Source organism: Myxocyprinus asiaticus, chromosome 42, assembly GCF_019703515.2.
Source record: "Myxocyprinus asiaticus isolate MX2 ecotype Aquarium Trade chromosome 42, UBuf_Myxa_2, whole genome shotgun sequence".
Classification (NCBI taxonomy): domain Eukaryota; kingdom Metazoa; phylum Chordata; class Actinopteri; order Cypriniformes; family Catostomidae; genus Myxocyprinus; species Myxocyprinus asiaticus.
Genome location: NC_059385.1, coordinates 20799046 through 20819512, shown reverse-complemented (window position 1 = coordinate 20819512; position 20467 = coordinate 20799046). Strand labels below are relative to the sequence as shown.

Sequence of the window (20467 nt, the reverse complement as noted above, 5' to 3'; positions counted from 1 at the left end):
TGGAGTTACATAAATTCAGAATTCTGTGCAAACTGACATTCAAGTAAACTTTATTAAAGTGCAAAATACATTTTTGTGTGCTCAAAATAAAATCTTGCACGTTCAAAATAGAATTCTACACGCGCAGAATTGTGGCACATATATAACTCCATAGGTGTAGAAAATTAAGTCCCACCTTACAGGTAAAAGTGCCAATCACCTTTTTGAAACAGACATCGCCTGTCAGTCAACTAGACAATGTATATCTGCACTGGCTAAACCAGACGGGAATATAGCGTTTTAACCCCCCCCCCCCAGTGCAGTGGTATAAATACTTGTAAGCTGCATATATTTTTTAAAGTCCAAATTTAATGATTAATTCATAAAAAAGGAACAGCTAGTATAGCAACTTATGGAAATCCCTCTTTATTGATACAGACTCTTTATTGCTCAACCTATTCCTTTTAAGTAACATCCCAGAGGTTTTGTAACTGAGTAGGCATAATTTATTTTAATAATGTGAAAAATACTAATAATACATTTTCAAATAAATAACTAGATAAAAGCTTACAAATACTCCATTAGTGTGCTCTTTACATTCACAGATGCCTTTATTTCTTTGTATAAAAAGACCACAGATCAGACAAATTGCAAGCAAACATGCAAAAGCTCCATTTTATCTAGGTAGAAGTCATTCAGTTTAAGAACACAGCTATACACAGTACATATGTACAAATAAGCATTTTGAACTTATCTTGAAAGCTGAGATGTTGAGCAATTACATGCTCACAGATGCCTCACACTTGGTGTTGTTATAGCATTCAGTACAATCAATCAAAATATTCATTCACATGCTACAGATGATGTGCTAAGCCTAGGTACAAAATAGACGTGTTTCTGCAGAGTCCCTGTGCAGCAGTTGAGGAATAATGGAACAATGCTGAGAGTTGAGTGATAAATGAGCAGGGATGATTGTGCACTTCATGCTGGGATCTAGATGACATTCTCAAACAGCTGCATGGAGCTCATAATGTTTTCATCCTAATGAAATGGCAGAGGGAGAAAAGATGTGTCAGTCACAGATTATTACTGACAGTTTATAGTAAGAACATGTTTGGTTGTCACACACTGACAGTGCAAGCATCCATATCGACATAAATAAAATGAATGTTGACATTTATCTGACATCCAACTCTGAACCTCACATATTTCTAGACAAGATATGAAAACAACATGATTTAAAGTGGTCATATCAGACCTTTTTTATGTGAGCCTTTTTATAGCTTGGTTTCGATAAACAGAGTTTGAGTTCTCTTCTAGAAGTTACAGTATACTTTCATACAAATAACTCATTTATCCCAAAAGATCAAGAAAATCTATTCTTTTACAATATTACCCCTTTAAATAATCGCACTGTCCTACCTTCTGACAGGTCTCTATGAACTCATCAATGGTGACCATGCCATCTCTGTTTTGGTCCATTTTCTGTGAAACAAAGCTGAATTCAGAACTTTGCATGCAGGTGGCCATGGCTGGCTGACAAAGACTGACACTGGATTGCTGAAAGATCAGTACCTGGAAGAATTTCTCCACATGTTCAAATGGAGCATCCTCTTTAACACAAGGATAAGTGTACCTGCCCATCATGTCATAGATGGACTTCATGATGGCCAGCATTTCCTGCAGAAAGTGATTGCATGTTAATTGCATAAACAATAATTAACACATTTAACTAATGATGCTATGTCCATTCGATTAACTCGGATCCTTAATACCTCTTTGGTGATGTAGCCGTCTTTATTAATGTCATACAGGTTAAAGGCCCACCTCAGTTTCTCTGTCACAGAACCTCGAAGCAGAACAGAGAGGCCGATTACAAAGTCCTGTCAAAACACATGTATTAAAGTGCTTAATTTTCCCAGTTGTGCTGGTTTGCTTGATTAATCTTACGATTTATATGAACATAAACAATTAACTTAATGGGGGATAAGTACAGTAGCATAACAGAATGACACATAGCACAAAGTCTGTAAAATGACAAATAAACCTTTATAAAATGGCTCTCACTATTTAACAAGGTTCCTTACTTCAAAACGTATAGAGCCATTTCGGTCCATGTCAAATGCATTGAAAAGGAAGTGTGCATACGTGGTTGCATCTGGAAAAGATGAATCATTAACTCTATTTCTTTAAAAAAATATCTGGATTTAATAACTTGCACCATTCAATATAATACTATAACTATATTATTTATATTTTAAACAATCATCCACATGTGCTATTAAGAAGGGGCAAATTTCTCAAAATAAAATAAATATTTAAAATTATCATTAAATGTATAAAATAATAATTAAATAATTAAGCCAACATTAAATAAATCATCCTGGTTACTTTCGTAACCTCCATTCCCTGATGGAGGGAACGAGATGTTGTGTCGATGTAGTGACACTAGGGGTAACTCTTGGGAGCCCCAAACACCTCTGATTTTGAAAAAAGGCCAATGGGAAATATGTCACATGGTCTTACCGAGTCTTGTTGGAACCTCTGCCCAAGGAAGATGCGGATTACCAACAGGGAAACGATTTAGCGGCAGATATATCACATGGGGTCACCTGTGGGGAACTAGCGCATGTGGAGCACCTACCCCTGTACAGGGCTTAGTTAGAACATGTACTGGGCCAGCAGCGAGTTTCTCTGCAAACTCGCCTGCCACAGGGCTAAGGAGGAAAGTCATCCAGGGATCACAACTTGTGAACACGACTGGGAGTCAAAAGCGCACGTCTTCACCTCAGGGGAGGGGAAAGGCACTATGCGCAAGCAGTACACCCGGCCAGCTGTTCCGGAACTCACCTGCTCGTACATGACAATATACGGGACGAGACCGGCTCAATCCGGAGATTGTAGAACCATGAAAAGGTGTTGGGTGTTGCCCAGCCCGCAGCTCTGCAGATGTCTGCCAAAGAGGCGCCATTGGTCAGGGCCCAGGAGGCCGCCACACTCCTAGTAGAGTGGGCTCGTAGCCCCATGGGGGGCGGCACGTCCTGAGCATGATATGCCATCACAATTGCGTCAATGACCCAATAGGCGATCCTCTGTTTGGAGACAGTGCTCCCTTTCCACCGTCCGCCAAAGCAGACAAAGAGCTGCTCGGAGCTTCTAAATCTCTATGTGCAATCCAAATAAATGCGTAAAGCATGCACCGGACACAGCATCGGCAAGGCTGGGTCTGGCTCCTCCTGGGGCAGCGCTTGCAGGTTCACCACCTGATCCCTAAACGGGGTCGTGGGAACCTTGGGCACATAGCCCAGCTGGGGTCTCAGGATCACGTGAGAGTAGCCCGGACCGAACTTCAGGCACGTTTCGCTGACAGAGAACACCTGCAGGTCCTCTACCCACTTGATGGAAGTGAGCGCAGTCACGAGGGTAGTCTTCAAAGAGAGTGCCTTAAGCTTAACTGACTCCAGGGGCTCGAAGGGAGCTCCCCGTAGACCCCGAAGGACTGGGGATGAGGCGTGGTCTGGAGGGATTCAACCTCCTAGCACCTCTCAGGAACCTGATGATCAAGTCATGCTTCCCCAAATACTTACCATCTACTGCATCGTGATGTGCCGAAATGGTGGCTATGTACACCTTCAAGGTGGAGGGGGACAGCCGCCCCTCCAGCCTCTCCTGCAGGAAGAAAGCACTGATCTGACTGCGCATCTCTGGGGGTCTTCGCGTCGGGAAGAACACCACTTAGCGAACAGACGCCACTTCAAGGCATACGGGCGCCTCATAGAGGGAGCCCTTGCCTGAGGGATCGTGTCTACCACCGCGGGTGGTAGGCCACTTAGGTCTTCCGCTTCCCATCCAAGGGCCAGACGTTGAGATTCCAGAGGTATGGTCACGGGTGCCAGATGGTGCCCCGTCCCTGAGAAAGAAGGTCATTCCTCAGGGGAATTGGGGGGGGGGCTGTCACGAGGAGCATGAGGTCAAAGAACCATGTCTGGATGGGCCAGTAGGGTGCTACTAGGATGACCTGCTCATTGTACTCCCTGACCTGGGTCTGTGCAAGTAGGCTCACTGGGGGAAATGCATATTTTTGTAGTCCCGGGGGCCAGCTGTGTGTCAGTGCATCTATACCGAGGGGTGCCTTGGTCAGGGCGTACCAAAGTGGGCAGTGGGAGGATCCCGGGAAGTAAACAGGTCTACCTGTGCTCGACCGAATCGACTCCAAATCAGCTGGGGTCTCCACTCTCCCCTGAGCATAACCTGTCGTGACAGCACGTCCGCTGCGGTGTTGAGGTCGCCCGGGATGTGAGTGGCTCGCAGCGACTTGAGGCGCTGCTGACTCCAGAGGAGGAGACGGCGGGTGAGTTGTGACATGCAACGGGAGCGTAGGCCGCCTTGGCGGTCGATGTATGCTACCGTCGCCATGTTGTGCGTCCGGACCAACACATGCTTGCCCTGGATCAATGGCCGGAACCTCCACAGGGCAAGCAGTACTGCCAACAACTCGAGGCAGTTGATGTGCCAACGCAGCCGCGGGCCAGTCCAAGAGCCGGCGGCTGTGTGCCCGTTGCATACGGTGCCCCAGCCCGCCTTGGAGGCGTCCGTCTAAACCACGATGCGCCTGGAGACCTGCTCTAGGGGAACCCCTGCCTGTAGAAATGCTAGGTCGGTCCAAGGGGTGAAGAGGCGGTGACAGATCGGCGTGACGACCACGCGATGTGTCCCGCGGTGCCATGCCCAACTCGGGACTCGAATCTGAAGCCAGTGCTGAAGCGGTCTCATATGCACCATGGAGTTACCCGGCGGAGTGGCTCCCATTCGGGTCCCAAAATTGCCCCCAGTGCTAAACGACGTGGCCCCAAACCGTAGGTAGAAGGACCGAGACGGGGAGCCACTGGGGGTGGTCTTTCCCTCTAACGAAGGAAAAACCGTGACCGCAATGTTGCCATGGTCATGCTCTCGCAGTGAGAATGTGACCCATCTATGAACGCTGTCTCTGCGTGGCACTCCCCTGGCCTCAATAGGCGCACTAGCAACTGACAGTAGAGGCTGTAGCCTTTAGCCTCCTTGTTAGCGTGCCCGCCTCCCACTCCGTAGATGCCCGTTCAAATCCCGTTCGGAGCGGGTCGAGCAGGATTGGTTACACTTGCATTGATTTTGTTCCCCCCAAAGGGATAGTTTACCCAAAAATGAAAATTCTCTCATTTATTCACCATCATACATCCCAGATGTGTATGACTTTCTTTCTTCTGTAGAACTCAAACAAAGATTTTTATAAGAATATCTCAGCTCTGTAGCTTATTTCAATGCAAGTGAATGGTGGCCTGAAGTTTGAAGCTCCAAAAAGCAGATAAAGGCAGCATGAAAGTAATCCATTCAACTCCAGTATTTTAATCAATGTCTTCTGAAGTGATCCAGTCAGTTTTGGGTGAGAACAGACCAAAATGTAACTCCTTTTTCACTGTTCATCTTGCCATTACAATCTCTAGGGATGATCATGATTTCAAGCTCAATTACACTTCCTAGATGGCACTATAGGAAGTGTAATCGAACTTGAAATCATGATCTCCAAGGAGACTGCTCTCATGATTTATAGTGAAAAAAGAGTTACATTTTGGTCTGTTCTCACCCAAAACCTCTTCAGATGACATTGATTAAACCACTTGAGTCGTATAGATTAATTTAATGTTGCCTTTGACTGTCTTTCTAAGCTTCAAAGTTTTGGTCACCATTCACTTACATTGTATGGACCTACAGAGCTGAAATATTCTTCTAAAACACTTTGTTTGTGTTCTGCAGAAGAAAGGAATTTATACACATCTGAGATGGCATGAGGGTGAGTAAATGATGAGAGAATTGTTAGTACAAGCTTCGTGTCTTTTAATTTTCAGGGTTACAGTTATCGCTCAACTTTTAAAGTAGGACGTCCTCTTCCATAATGACCGTCTCTCACAAAATCAACATCATGCATTCTCCAGTTGAACACATTGCTCAACTGTTAAGAATGGTCATTGAAGGGACTGTTAGTTTATCCCTTACAGCCTTGTTGTCATTCCCGTCAAAAATTAAAGATGGCGCTGCTGTGAAGGTCCATTACGTCATTGTCAACATTTTGGTTGGCAACTTCATCTGCACGAGTTAACAAGAAAATTCTCTTGTACTAAGCTGAGCCATAGTTGCAGTGTGAACATTTTTTTGGCCTAAACTCACTTCAACCAGAAAGCACAAAGAAACTGATTTTGAAATGTGACATTCACTGTAGTTGACTCATGTCCTGATAACTGTAACCCTGAAAGTGAAAATGAAGAGACACGAAGCTCATACTTAAATGGAAAATCAACCCAAAGATGATGCTAAAATGAAAATGGATACAAACAAGTACTAAAATGAAATATGAGGAACATTTAGCGATTCATTTAGTGATTTAATGATTAATTTGATGATTTTATAATTTTTTAAGGATGTATTTAATGATTGTTTAAATATTTATGCATTGATTTAATTGTGAGTAATTTGGCCCTCCTTGTGTTATATTCATATTGAGTCAAATTTGAGCAGTAGCATTTGCTTGAAGCATTTCATTACCATAAAGTGCTAAAAAAAAAGTGGAAAATGCAACATCACACTACCTCCTTGAGGGAAGAACTGGGAATATATAGATTTAAACGTTTCCTCATCTACCAGTCCACTGGGACACTCCTATTTAGAAAAATGACAGACATACTGTAAAGAAGAAACTTTCACTCAAAAGATCCTTCTCTCACATTGTGACAAACTTATAATAATTCATAATAATTATATAACAATTAATAATAATTCACCCAAAAATGAAATTTCTGTCATTTTTTATTGGTTAAAAAGTGTTAAAATGTTATAAAGTCTTCACATGGCTTATTTGCCATATGATGACATATTCCTTATACTCTTATTATTGCAATAATCACAGTATTGGTGTACATGTAAACGTAGCCACTGAGTACGTTTACACGGGCAGTTATAATTGAGCTACCGTAGGTTTCTGTGCTGTCGAGCTCCAGTCTTAATCTGTCTGTCCAAGTATATGATACCATGCACAATCGAATAAGTGAAGAAAGGACATCAGCTGAGGACATGACATAGACGTTTTCCAGTTGACATTTTGCATCATAGTAGTGGGTTGAAGAAGTCAGCTACAGCAAGACCCAAACAACAGCCACAACAACATGGCCAACTTTAAAGCTATGTGCATTTCTTCTTTACGCAATGATTTTGGTGCAGATCAGATGTATGTTATCCGTTGTGCCTATGGTGATGTCGGAAGGAAGAAGATTTCGCAATTTGCTCCTGGATTGTTCTAACTATACGAGCTCTGCTTTGCTTCACTTTCATCCTTATAATCTTTGTGTAAAACATTATAAAAATGTTTGGTCCGTGGAGAAATGTCGTGAAAAACATAGACGATTAAGAAAACATTTGGTTTGTCTATATTTTTCTTCAGGCTGCATTTTCAATAAAAAGCATACTTTTTACCTCATTTTATGAATTGAATCCACATGAGATCAGTAAAAGAACAATCATAGTAGCCATGCTGTAATATCGCTTTAAACAGAATTTCCAATAAAAATTAATTAAAATTCGAGTTCCAAATAAACTTTATTTTTAACCCCCACACCTTTCAGCCCTTCAAAGCTCTTACAGTGGATGGTAAAATCTTTGAAGGGAATAGGGCATAGGGATGATCACTTCTGATGAAACGCACACCAGTGTTGCTGTAGTTGTTTTTGCTCTTCTTCTTCTTCTCTGCTTTGTGTTGCGTTCAGCTTCTGGGTTAAATACACGTCAAGCGGCACCTCTGTTTTTCAGAGAGTGCGCATAACGCCGAGGCCTATTGCAGTCCAACTGACGTGTATACATGCTAGATGGAACCGATATACAACGCATTATCTAGGTCTGTTAGTTCGATTTTGCAAAAAAATGGACTGGTCTGATTTCAGTCAGACTAATGTGTTAACATTACATTTTAAAAAGACAAATTAATGCTTTAGTCCAACTGAAATTAGTATACATGTAAACACTCTCAGTGAATAGTGACTCAAGTCTGTCAAGCTTGAAAAAAACAGACTACATGCACTACATTCCAAGTCTTCCAAAGCGATACGATCAGGAAATTTCAAAAGTCATTAAGAAAGAACAACAAAAGGAAATTTGTTATTCACTCTCAAAATCAAATCAAATAATTAAAAAAAAGAACTAATATCAATTATGGTGGCTGTGTTGATAAAATAAAACCAATGAGTGTTGATTACTTTATTGATACTTTTTCAGTGTTTTTATTGTTTTTTTTTTTGTTTTTTTTTTTCAAGCTTTGACAGAGTCACTATTCACTGTCATTATGGCAAAGCAAAGTATTTTTTTTAAATTAATATTTTGTGTTCCACATAAGAAATAAAGGAAATATGGAAATATCTTACAGGTTTGGAACGACTCAAGGGTGAGTAAATGATGACAGAATTTTAATTTTTGGGTGAACTATCCCTTTAAGAATCTTCATTGAAATTATTGCCTCTTGAATGACAACAGGCTCACATTTTTAAAACCTCTGTAGAGTGACTGCAGCTCCTTCCTTGTGAACTTTGTCTGAGCCTGCAGCTGCTCCAGACCCTCTGGCTGATGTCGCACCATGGACAGCTCCAGATCACCATCAATGCTGCCTGTTAGAGAGAGCGAGAAGGGGAAGACAGGGGGAAACCAAAAGAGAAGGGAGAGGAGGGGATGTGGAGGTGGTGAGTGACTGATATCAGTTGGGTGCCACTAAGGAGAGGACTTCCTAAGGAGAGAAACATGAAGAACTGGTGGAAGGTGTGCAGGAGAACCACAGGTGTGGGGTTGAAATAAGGAAGATAAAAACAGACATTGTAAACAAGGGAAGAGGAGCTGCTAGGAAAACAGACAGGGTAGAACGGGATACCAGGAGGGCTCAATTAGACATCTACTCACCATCTATGTGGCATGAGAAACATATACAAAGGGAAGGGAGGAAATTCAGAGAAGATGAGAAGAGAATGGAGAAATGGAGAAAAATAAATTAGCTGAATTGCACCAAGATTGCATGACATTAGATGAATGCATGTGAATGTTAGTCTCAGTCACAATTCACTTTCATTGCAACTTAACTTTCATTTTAAAGAGCTATTTCTAACTGATCTAATGCTTAAAAATTAACATTTGTTAGTTTAACCCAGTGGTTCTCAACCTTTCTTTGATGACCATAGTAAGCAAGCACATGGAAGCATGGATCTTCTTCACTACCATGGTTAGATGTAACATGATTTCTATAAAACAAACTATGGCATTTTTGTAATTATAAACAGTAGACCTAATCTAAACACATGTAAAAACAATATAAATATAAATATTTATAAGTTGTAACAAAAAATAATTATATTCCCTCACTCCCCTAATGTAGCCTATGACAAATTTAATAGAGCTGTGATATGATAATATCTGCCCCCATTGAGAACCCCTGGTGTAACCTGTTCATTTAGATGTTACCACATAAAGCACATTTTAAGGTTGCCTGACAAAGCATTTTTACAGTGTATAGTTAATGCAATTACAGCATCAATAAGAACAGCAGCAGATAAACACTGTAAAAAGTGTTTTATGTAACAACTACTGTAAATTAACTAATTTTACTTAAATCAAATATGTTATTTAATATGACTGATTCAACATAACTATCTGGGGTTACAGCAATGCAAGACATTTTTAAGAGACTGGTCAGATAACAGGTAACAACTGCACATTTTCTCTTTTTTACAGATAACCAGGGGATACACCAAAGCCATCCTGTGGTTCTTACCATCTAATGGGTCCCACATGCCAAACTGTTTGAGCACCATTATAAACAGAAGAAGCACTACAGCAATTGCAAACAGTTCCATGCCCTGAATAGCCATTGGCAAGGTTTGTGCAAATGAGGGCCAACTGTGATCAACTTTAGTATTCCTTATAGGAACATTCACAGTGGTCACAAGGTCATGCTGGATTTCAGCTAAACGATTTCAAGACATGCAACAAAACCAAATTCTTTCTCCATGTTCTCATTATCTTGTTCGGTAAACGTTTCCACACTTTGAAGCAACAAATAAGCTATTTGTACGGATGACAGAGTCGAGGGTCCACTTCTGAAACAATGGCACACTCCTTTACACTCACACAACCACTATAACTAATTCGTCATTGGTGCATCCAGACAAAGCAATGCATGCACTATGGATTAACATATAATACAATTACAAGCTGTCTTTAAAAGTCCAAAAATGGATATGTTTGAGTTCTGCCACGTCCTCATCCATGTAAATCCATAACAGCATCTCGTACAGAAACCTCTTGCGGCTTTGGTCTCCAAAGACTATTGAGTCACGGTCCTTCACTGACCTTATTTTCCATATGGAGTACTAAGAGAGACTGATCTCAAGACACAGACACTCCCTCTTCTCTATGCATATAATGCACAATGATGAGCCAGCCATAATATGAGCATGTTTATTAGCAGATTTCTGCTCCCACTGAAAAACACATATCTTTAATGTACTATTATCACCATTATTTCACTATAAAGATAATAGCTTGTCAGAAACACTTTATATTAACTTTATTAATAAGTCAACAAACATTATACAGTAATGCTTAACAGATTAGTATTCATGTACAAGCATGAATAAATATGAATATAAAAGTTTCATGCCATTTCAAACTTTTGAATGTACACTTAACTAATGATGTGCTATGCACAATATAATACAATATTTGTTTACTAGATAGATAAAGTTTGTAGACAAACTTTGATGTTAGCTTGATGGTTATACATTACAGTGAGATAAACAACCTGCTAGCTAGATTAACTGTCAGATGGATGGACAGACAGACAGATAGATGGATAGATAGATAAAGATTTGAAAGATAGATAAAGATTTGATATTTACATTTGCATTTTTGACAGTTTGAATTTCCGAACGTTACGTTGGCTCCTTTGAACATTTCGTCAATGTAAATCAATGGGATTTTTTGGGGATTGTCAGCTGTGCGAAAATCATAATTCTGATCAGTTAGAAAAGATATAGCACAGAAATTCAGAACAGCCTGAAAGTCTGTGCAAAGTTTGGTGAATGTAGCTTAAAATGTCAGGGTCCTGTCACCTTGTCAGTTATGTTTATTGTGGTGACAGGATATTGACACTCATGTTCTGTGTTTTTCATCTGAGCGCACGGTTTGGCGTTTTATTCCTTGCCGTGCGCTCTTCTGTCTAGTCTGTGTTTACATGTTTGGAGCATGAAGTCGGGATCTGGATACTCATGCTCCATGTCTCATCTTTGTGAACGCATGGCTTTAGGATCAGTTCTTTTGACGTGTGCTCCTCTGTCTTGTCTTTTATGTTTTGTTTGAGCATATGGTCAGTGATGGTTTCATTGACCATGTGCTCTACTGTCTTGTCATTGTGCTTGGTGTGAGCACATGGCTTCTGTCAGGTTTGTTTGCCATGTGCTCTCCTGTCTCTTGTCTAGACCCCACCCCCTCGTTTCCTTGTTATTAGATTGCTTCACCTGCTTTCCCTCTTTACCCTCCTCATTCCCTTCCCCATTTAACCTCCCTGTCTTTTCTGTCCTGTGCCAGTTAGTTTAGGATGTTTCCCTGTTAGGTGTGTGTCTGGTTCCTCCAGCCCAGCCAGTCTTCAGCGCCTGTCCTGGACTGTTACTTTTCACCCTCTGGGTAGTTTTCATTTGTTTTGTTTTCATTTTTGTTAATAAAGCCCATTTACAGTACTTACTTTGCACTTGAGTCCTCGCCTCTCTAATCCCAAACCTGACGGAACGAACTGGCTATCAGATGACTCAGCAGAAAATGGGCATCTTCTTTTTTTCATCTCCCACCACTGCTTACTCCATCCATCAACTTATGGTCCAGCTTGTCCACCTCCGCACATCTGTCAGAGGGAAGCTGATGTGAGGGACTTTGCCTGTGAGTTTCTCATCGCAATGGACGAGCTGGACTATAATGAGGCTGACTTGAAAAAGGTTTTTAACACCTGCCTCAATCTACCTCTCAGTCAGCGGGAGATGGAAAAGCTGGGGAATCTGGTCTTTTGGGCCTGCTGCTGACCACCAGGAGGCGGAGGAGCCAGTTGCGGACCACCAGGAGGTGGAGGAGCCAGTTGCTGACCATCAGGAGATGGAGGGGCCAGCTGCTAACCACCAGGAGGTGGCCGAGTTTGCAGCAGTTCTTCCCGCTGCTCACAGAAGCAGCAGGAGACGAGTTCCTACGTCTGCTACAGCTTCCCTAGAGGCTGCCAACGTTCCATCTACCTTATTAGTGGCCATCCCCCAGTCTGACCCCTCACCAGCGGCCACTGTCCATTCCCCTGTGGTCGTTGACAAGCCTGTCCAGCTTCCTGTGGCCATCAACAAGCCAGTCCATTCACCAGCAGCCACCGTTCAGTTCCCTGCAGTCACCTCCCAGTCTGTCCAGTCCCCTTTGGCCATCAACGAGCCTGTCCATTCACCAGAGGCCACAGTCCTGTTCCCTGCAGTTGCCGCCCAGTTTGTCCAGTCCCCTGTGGCTGCTGACAAGCCTGTCCAGTCCCCTGTGGCCATCAACAAGCCAGTCCATTCACCAGCAGCCACCGTTCAGTTCCCTGCAGTCACCTCCCAGTCTGTCCAGTCCCCTTTGGCCATCAACAAGCCTGTCCATTCACCAGAGGCCACAGTCCTGTTCCCTGAAGTTGCCGCCCAGTTTGTCCAGTCCCCTGTGGCTGCTGACAAGCCTGTCCAGTCCCCTGTGGCCGTCGAAACGCCTGTCCAGTCCCCTGTGGCTTCTGACAAGCCTGTCCAGTCCCCTGTGGCCGTCGAAAGGCCTGTCCAGTCCCCTGTGGCCATCAACGAGTCTTTCCAGTGTCCGCCTGGTCTGACACTTCACCAGTGGCTGCCGCTGCCCAGTATGACCCTTTGCCAGCGGCCACCACTACCCAGTCTAACCCTTTGCCAGCGGCCACTCTGCCTGACCTCATTCCTGTTCCACTGGACCACGCCCCCTACCTGGACCCTCCTTCTAGGCCACCAGATCCTGCCCCCTATCTGGACCCTTCTCCCATGCCGCCTGACCCTGCCCTCTTCCTCAAGCCTCCTCCCAGGCCGCTGGACCCCACCCCCTGTCTGAAGCCTTCTCCCTGGTTTCCCCCACCCTCCCTCACTCCCTCCTTTGGTTGGTACTTCCTGAGCCTCTGACCTGCCCTGGTCCGTGCCGCCTGCCACGCCCTGGGCTGTGCTGCCTGCCTCGCCCTGGTCTGTCCTGCCTGCCCCACCCTAGTTTGTGTTTCTGTTTGTTTTGTTGTGTTTTCTGCCCTTTGGGATGCCAGATGGAGTCCCTTTGGGGGGGGGGTGTAGTGTAAGGGTCCTGTCACCTTGTCAATTATGTTTATTTTGGTGACAGCATCCTGACACTCATGTTCTGTGTTTTTTGTGTGTGTGCACGGTTTTGATGTTTTATTCCTTGCCGTGTGCTCTTCTGTCCAGACTGTGATTACATGTTCGGAGCATGGTGTCTGGATCCTGACTCTGCGGTCTGGTTTGGTTTTGTTTCTGAGTCAGGATCCAGATACTCGTGCTCCATGTCTCATCTTTGGTTTTCTCATCTTTGTCTCATGAGCTCATGGCTTTAGGATTGGTTCTTTTGCCATGCACTCCTCTGTCTTGTCTTTTGTTTTGTTTGAGCACATCATCAGTGATGGTTTAATTGGAAATGTGCTCTATGTCTTGTCATTGCACTTGGTGTGAGCAGATAGCTTCTGTCAGGTTTGTTTGCCATGTGCTCTCCTGTCTCTCGTCCAGACCCCGCCCCCTCATTTCTTTGTTATTAGTTTATTTGCTTCACCTGTTTCCCTTGTTACCCTCCTCATTTCCTTCCCTATTTAACCTCCCTGTGTTTTCTATCCCGTGCCAGTTCATTTTGGACGTTTCCATGTTAGGTGTGTGTCTTGTTGGTCTGATTCAGACTAGTCTAGTCTAGTCCAGTCCAGTCTAATCCAGTCCAGTATTGTCCAGTTCCTCCAGCCCAGCCAGTCTTCAGTGCCTGTCCTGGACTGTTACTTTTCCCCCTCGCAGTAGTTTTCGTTTGTTTTGTTTTCATTTACAGTACTTATTCTGCGCTTGATTCCTCGCCTCTCTACTCCCAAACCTGACATAAAATGTGTAAGAAGAGTCACTGTTGATAATTTTAGTTAATCTTGGTTAAGAGATTTTGGAAAAAAATCTGTCTGTAGAATAACAGTATTGACTTTATTGAGCCAACATAATAACTCAATTTGTCTAAAATGGGAACATCTAATGTTCAAAAATGTTTTATGATTGATATGCCGCTTTCTGCAAGTCATATTCTTCAAACTATGACTGGGCTGACTAGACCATCCAAAATTAAACTTCCATAGTAATGTCAATCCTCAGAATCTTAAACCTATTAAAATATCCATAAAGGACCCATGAAATAACTGCCCCAGTCTACTTCACTTAATGTGCTTTTCAGTTTTATGCATTAGAGGAAGGACTTTATGACTGCTTTATGGCTCTTCAGTGCATGAAAACGCTGTGCAAGTCTTGTCTGAGCATTTCACTAAACTTTTAGCTTTTTTAAACACAGGTCTGCTGTCTATTTATCTTAGAATTAATATAACAAAATAGCTTTATGATGACCTTATAAATAATTGGTGTAGAATCCTATGAAGGGGGTGAATTGTCCCACCCAATCATGCGTCTGTCCTTGTTTATATATTTGTTTAGGCAGATGCTATTTGCACCCTGGTGCAAATAATAGTAAATGCTATTTACACCCCAGTGCAAATAGTGGCAGATATTATTTTCACCCCAAAGGATTCGGTGTTCTGTGCGCCCCCCTGCAGGAATAAAACTTTGTGTCTCATAAGACACAGTCAGTGGCTGACAAAACGTGCAATTTCGGTCTGTAGGTCTGTTCCCTACAGACCGAAATTGCTATATCGTTTGAATTTTGAAAATGGAAATATTTTGATAGATAGATAGATGGATAGATAAATGGATGATAGAAAAGCAAAGGGAAATTAAGCAGTGATATTTTAGATTTTACAAATTCATTTAAAAAACAATCACAGGCATGTCACGAAAAAAAAAACAAACAAAAAAAAAAACACAGCCCATCCCGCATCCTGCTTCTATACCTACATTTTTGAAAAATTAGTTCTTTGCATGTATTGTTGCAGTTTCCTGGTGAAATGAACACTTGAGGTGCTACAACAATGACTTCTATTCACTTTCTCAATAATCACAAGTAAAATGGCAGATTGTTAATTCATGAACATGTACTTTTCGCCCTGTTCCTCACACAATACTATCTTATGACATCTATACACTTTTACCATATAGCGTATGACTTGTAAGGTGATATATTGTAACATCTGCATTACATAACCAACTGCATTTACAAGCTTGTTCAATCACAATCAAATTGTGCAGAAGCTCAACTGACAGAGCAGTGTGCTTTCAATGCCGGTTATGAGTCAGGAAGAGCACACAAAATGACGTGAGCCAAAAGTGTCATAGATGCACCACAAAATGATGTGGTTGCTTCAACAATTGTGTTTTTCTTCTCACATTTGCTTTTATGATACTATTGGGTTTAGGTTTAGGGTTTAGGATAGGAGGTACTGTAGGTTATGTTGCTTTAATTTGCTTTTCATCTCACATTAGATTTTTTTAATGACACTATCAGTTAGGTTTAAAGTTAAAGTTTAAAGTAGGGAGATTTTTTTCTAACCTTAAAACCTCATCTGTTTAGGAGAAAATTGAACTCACTTTTAGCATCACACAGTGGACATTTCACCTCAGAACTGCTATGACACCTGAACCACATAAAATAATTTTGCAAAAATGTCACCACAGTCATGTAATTTTCATGACATCTGTCTGGATTCATTCAAAGCAGTCTCAGTTGAATGTCTGCTTTTGAAGCTCGACTGATTGTCAACTAGCATATGTGCCTTTTTTAACTATACTTTTAATTGAAGTTTAAATGTGTTGAGAATCATATGAGAATAGGCCCACATACTTTAAGGAAGATATTAAAGATTTATAACATGAAAAAATCTTTACCCATCATTTTATGGACCTGAGTGCATAAATGTGTGATGGAGAAAAGGAAAGCTGATTGCTGATGACTTTGCACTTATTAATGCATGAGTTTAAACCGAGCATAGGCATCAGTGAGCATTGGGGGAAATCAATACAGCATAGAGGACAAGCCACTGGCACTGACAACTTGCAAAACCAACTTTCTCTGTCTGTATGCAAGTTACGATTACTGATGTGCACAGACAAGAATTGCTTGACATCTATCCAAGCTACAGTAAGTGATGTAGGACAGGAGCAAAATTATAAATAGTAATAAATGCAGACTAAATACTGTATATACATGAAATTACAGAGATGTGATGAAATGCAATTGTGCATACTGTTTGTGATTAGGAAACTGTTGTGCCAAACTATATAGTTTCTATTAGGTGATGCATTGCAGAGTCTTTATAGTGTGCATGAGGGTGAATATTATCTCAAGGGAGCAGTGGCGAATTCTCAGGGCCAGCAAAGCCTTCTCTGCTGGCCTAACATGCCAAATAAATAAATATTTTTCATCCTTTCATTCTCAGTCATCTTTTTGCCTATGTATTTGTAATCACTTTCCACTCTTAATTAATCTACAAACAAATAGAGAAAAACTAAAAGTTTATCCAGTCAGAATTTATTCCTTGATGCTTATAAGCAAAGTGTGACAACTGTTTCACAAATCGCATGCCCGAAGCAGTGTGTGAGTTTGAGCTCCACCCCCTCAGGCCTTCAGAATTTCTACAGAATCCTTCAACTGTGCAAATGAATGAGAAACTAAAGTCAGATTGTCAGATTCATCAGCCAATCAGATTGATTTATTTTTTCTTGGTGGGTGTGATCTTTAGGATATGTCCCGGTCAAGGCCTTCTAGCTGGCCTTGAGTGATGCAATCACGCTTTAAGTGACGTAATTTGAAAGCGAAGTGCGCCAGATCTTGCTGATGAGTCGACTGTCACTGCTGGTATTGCCGTTGAGAAAGAGGTCCTTATGGATTTAAAAACACGAGATGTTCTGCATGACCGTGTGATTGCTTAATTTATTAATCAGGAAAGGAGGACTGATTTTCACTTCAAGTAAATTGGTAAGTGCTTTTTGCACTGTTATAGCAACATCAGAGTTTTCTAAGTGTAAATTAGGCTGCTTGAGCTTTCACTGTCGGATCAAGTTTTGAAAAGTAGTGCTGCATTCCATTCAACTCGGAAAGTCGTATTTTACAACTTCCTACTAGGAAAAGTGCAATGGAATGCATCTTGAAGTCAGAATTACAACTTGTAGGCTTGTGCAAAAATTCTCAACTTCGATTTCGCCGAGATGCAGGGACATGATGTCACACAAACATGTCAACACTCAGGGAGATATACAAAGTAAGTGATAAACATTCACTTTATTAAGTAATGTCGATAAATGAGTTCATTTCCACATTACATGATATTAAAGCTTGTTTAACAAATGCCTGCAGAAACAGGTGTATAAAACATTATAATCTCTTTTGATAATCGTACACCTGAAGCACAAATGTTAGCGCTGCAGCATTGTTTATCAGTTGGGTGGCTAGGAGACATCTCTAATGAGAGTCAAACCCCTGCTAAGCGAACGGGAGCGTTGCAGGTTTGTTTCCTTAAACATCATCTTCCAAATATCAGGGAATGTAATGCATTTATGGTCGGAGATATCAAGTTGCAATATCCCACATCCAACTTGAATGGAACGCAGCATAACCGTGTACCCTGATGAAACGAAATGTATTGCAAGCAACATTTAAACCGTAAATATTATTAGATAGATTTTTCCAGGTATTATAGACCTCCTTGGTAGATTCATATGAAAAATTATGATTTTTGAATGTCTGTTTGGGAGACATTAATTAAAAAAAAAAACAGTCATGCTGCAGTTAAAATTAGGTTTGCTTGAGCACTAAGTGTCATTTCAAGTTCTGGCTTTCGTGCGTGGACGTGTTTTTAAAATGTCAGTTGGTATTACTAGTTAGCTGCAACATAATGTGTGATGCCCAAAGGCATAGGGTGTCTTATTCATTGTGAAACTGTGTTTTCTTAATGGCATGAATAACACTGAAGGCCTAGACTTTTAATGCACGGCCCGCCACTGCAAGGGAGTGTCTCCATGCAAGTGATTAAAACTCAGCGTAGCTCTTAATTTAATGGCCTTGTTGCTGAAACAGCATTATAGGGTATGAGTTAGATACATCAGACATGGGGTATTACTTACAGATCTGCAAGTTTTTATACTTTGTTTATGTGGGGAAACTATCATACCTGTAACTACTGTATAACAAATTACTGCACCTGGCAAAGTGAATCTCAGGTTCACTAAGTAATATGTAAAAGTGTGAATCATGAACAAACTGTAATTGGACATATTGTCATAAAACAAAACCATAACATTCTCTAAAAGATACTGGATCATGTTGATCTTAATTGGTATGACTTCTTTTTTTCTTCTGAGGAACACAAAATGAGATGTTAAGCAGACTGTTAGGGACTGACAGCCTCAGTCATCATTCATTTTTATTGTGTGTAAAAAAGATGCAATGAAAGTGAATGGTGATTGTCATTCTGCTAAACATCTCATTTCATATTCCACAAAAGAATGAAAGTAATATAAGTTTGGAATAACATAAGGGTAAATAAAAGATTACAGAATTGTCATTTTTGGGTGAATTATCCCTTTAAACTGATAAAACTGATGCCCTCTGCTGAGGGATAAACAGAAAACTCGAAACAATATAAATCAATGAGAAAATTAAGAAAACATGGGCTGATCTATTTGGGCAGAGTTTTAATAATACTTATACGTTTTAGTTCAGTATAGTTTAGTAATAGAATACTAGCATACTGCTAACTGCATACTACACAGTATGCGCTGTCTATTAACTGTCTATTGAACGCCAAGTTTAGTGAACTTAATTACACAAGTTCTGGAGATGCCATTACTCAGTTCAATTGAGGGAACGAGTTCAATCAATCAGATAAGTAGAGTCAGCTTATTAGGGTTTTCAGTGCATTATGCAATGATAAATGTTTCAAACACTAGTATGCTACCTTTTTGTCATAAAACCTTATTATGTTGCATGGTTAATTCAGTGTGTTGTCCATTTATCGCCTCGGAAATATAAACAGTTATTTTGCATTTTTAATCCGATTTTGTGAATAAACTAAACTTATCTTAACTCTTGGTAGTCCAATTAAAAATGTGCATCAAAGAAGAAGATAAAAGGTGCATTGGGTTCTTCTCATTTGCAGCATCATGTAAATGACATAGTGTTTCGTTACAGATCCAATCAATGAAATTTCATATCACAGTCAGCCATGATTAATTTATTCTCCAAACAAATGTGTCCAATAATGGAGCTACCCTTGAATTAACCTGAATATTTCCTTGTATATTTTATTTTTAAACTGAACATACAGTATGAAGTTGACTTTTCACTAGATATTAAATGTTATACAAGTTGTGATTTGTGAGGTATTTTATTGCACTCTAAACTATAATTGTATACAAAAAGTGTGTCCACATTGGCTGCATTTTCAAAGTCACACTGCCATCTGTTGGGCTCAGAGTATAAAGTACAGTGGTAATGAAGTCAGGAGAGTTTAATTGGCTTTAGTCTGCTTGGGATTATGTCCTGGTATCTTGTTGTGATCCATTTTATGTCCACCTCTGCCAGCTATCAGTTTTAAAGAAAAACTATTTTAGTGTTCCCATAAGTTACTTTTGACAAAGAAACATAATGAAATATTTAAAGCGCAAGCAATTACAGGTATTCCCCATAGCCTCAATTTTGTACTCAATCATTTGAGTTATTAACACTTAAAAACTGAAGTCTGTGGATAGTGATGGACGTGCCTGGTTTTCTCCAGACATGATGCTTGGAATTGAGGCTAAATAGTTCAATCTTCATTTCATCAGACCAGAGAATCTTGTTTCTCACAGTCTAAGAGTCCTTTAGGTGCTTTGTTGTAAATTCTGAGCAGGCTTTCAGGAGAGGCTTCCGTCTGGCCACTCTGCCATAAAGCCCAGATTGGTGGAGTGTTGCAGTGATGGTTGTCCTTCTGCAAGTTTCCACATCTCCACACATGATCTCTGGAGCTCAACCAGAGTGACCATCGGGTTCTTGGTCACCTCTCTTACCAAAGCCCTTCTCCCACGATTGCTCAGTTTGGCCGGGCAGCCAGCTCTAGGAAGAGTCCTGGTTGTTCCAAACTTCTTCCATTTAAGAATTATGGAGGCCACTGTGCTCTTGGGAACCTTCAATGCAGCCAAATAAATTTTGTAGCCTTCCCCAGATCTGTGCCTCAACACAATCCTGTCTCTGA

The 20467-nt window shown here is 41.1% G+C and overlaps 1 protein-coding gene across 1 annotated transcript in view; it reads right to left on the bottom strand.

Annotated features, from left to right (window-relative positions):
- Positions 1-577: 577 nt before the first annotated feature.
- The window catches only part of LOC127432684 (calsenilin-like), a 38540-nt gene continuing 18650 nt past the window's right edge, over positions 578-20467 (bottom strand). Inside the window, exons 4-10 of the mRNA XM_051684040.1 lie at positions 8536-8660; positions 6600-6669; positions 2067-2137; positions 1755-1862; positions 1555-1659; positions 1402-1464; positions 578-1020 (exon numbers count right to left, since the gene is read on the bottom strand). Of these exons, the coding sequence (XP_051540000.1) occupies positions 973-1020; positions 1402-1464; positions 1555-1659; positions 1755-1862; positions 2067-2137; positions 6600-6669; positions 8536-8660 (590 nt within the window). The 3' untranslated portion in view covers positions 578-972. The remainder of the gene's footprint in view (positions 1021-1401; positions 1465-1554; positions 1660-1754; positions 1863-2066; positions 2138-6599; positions 6670-8535; positions 8661-20467) is intronic.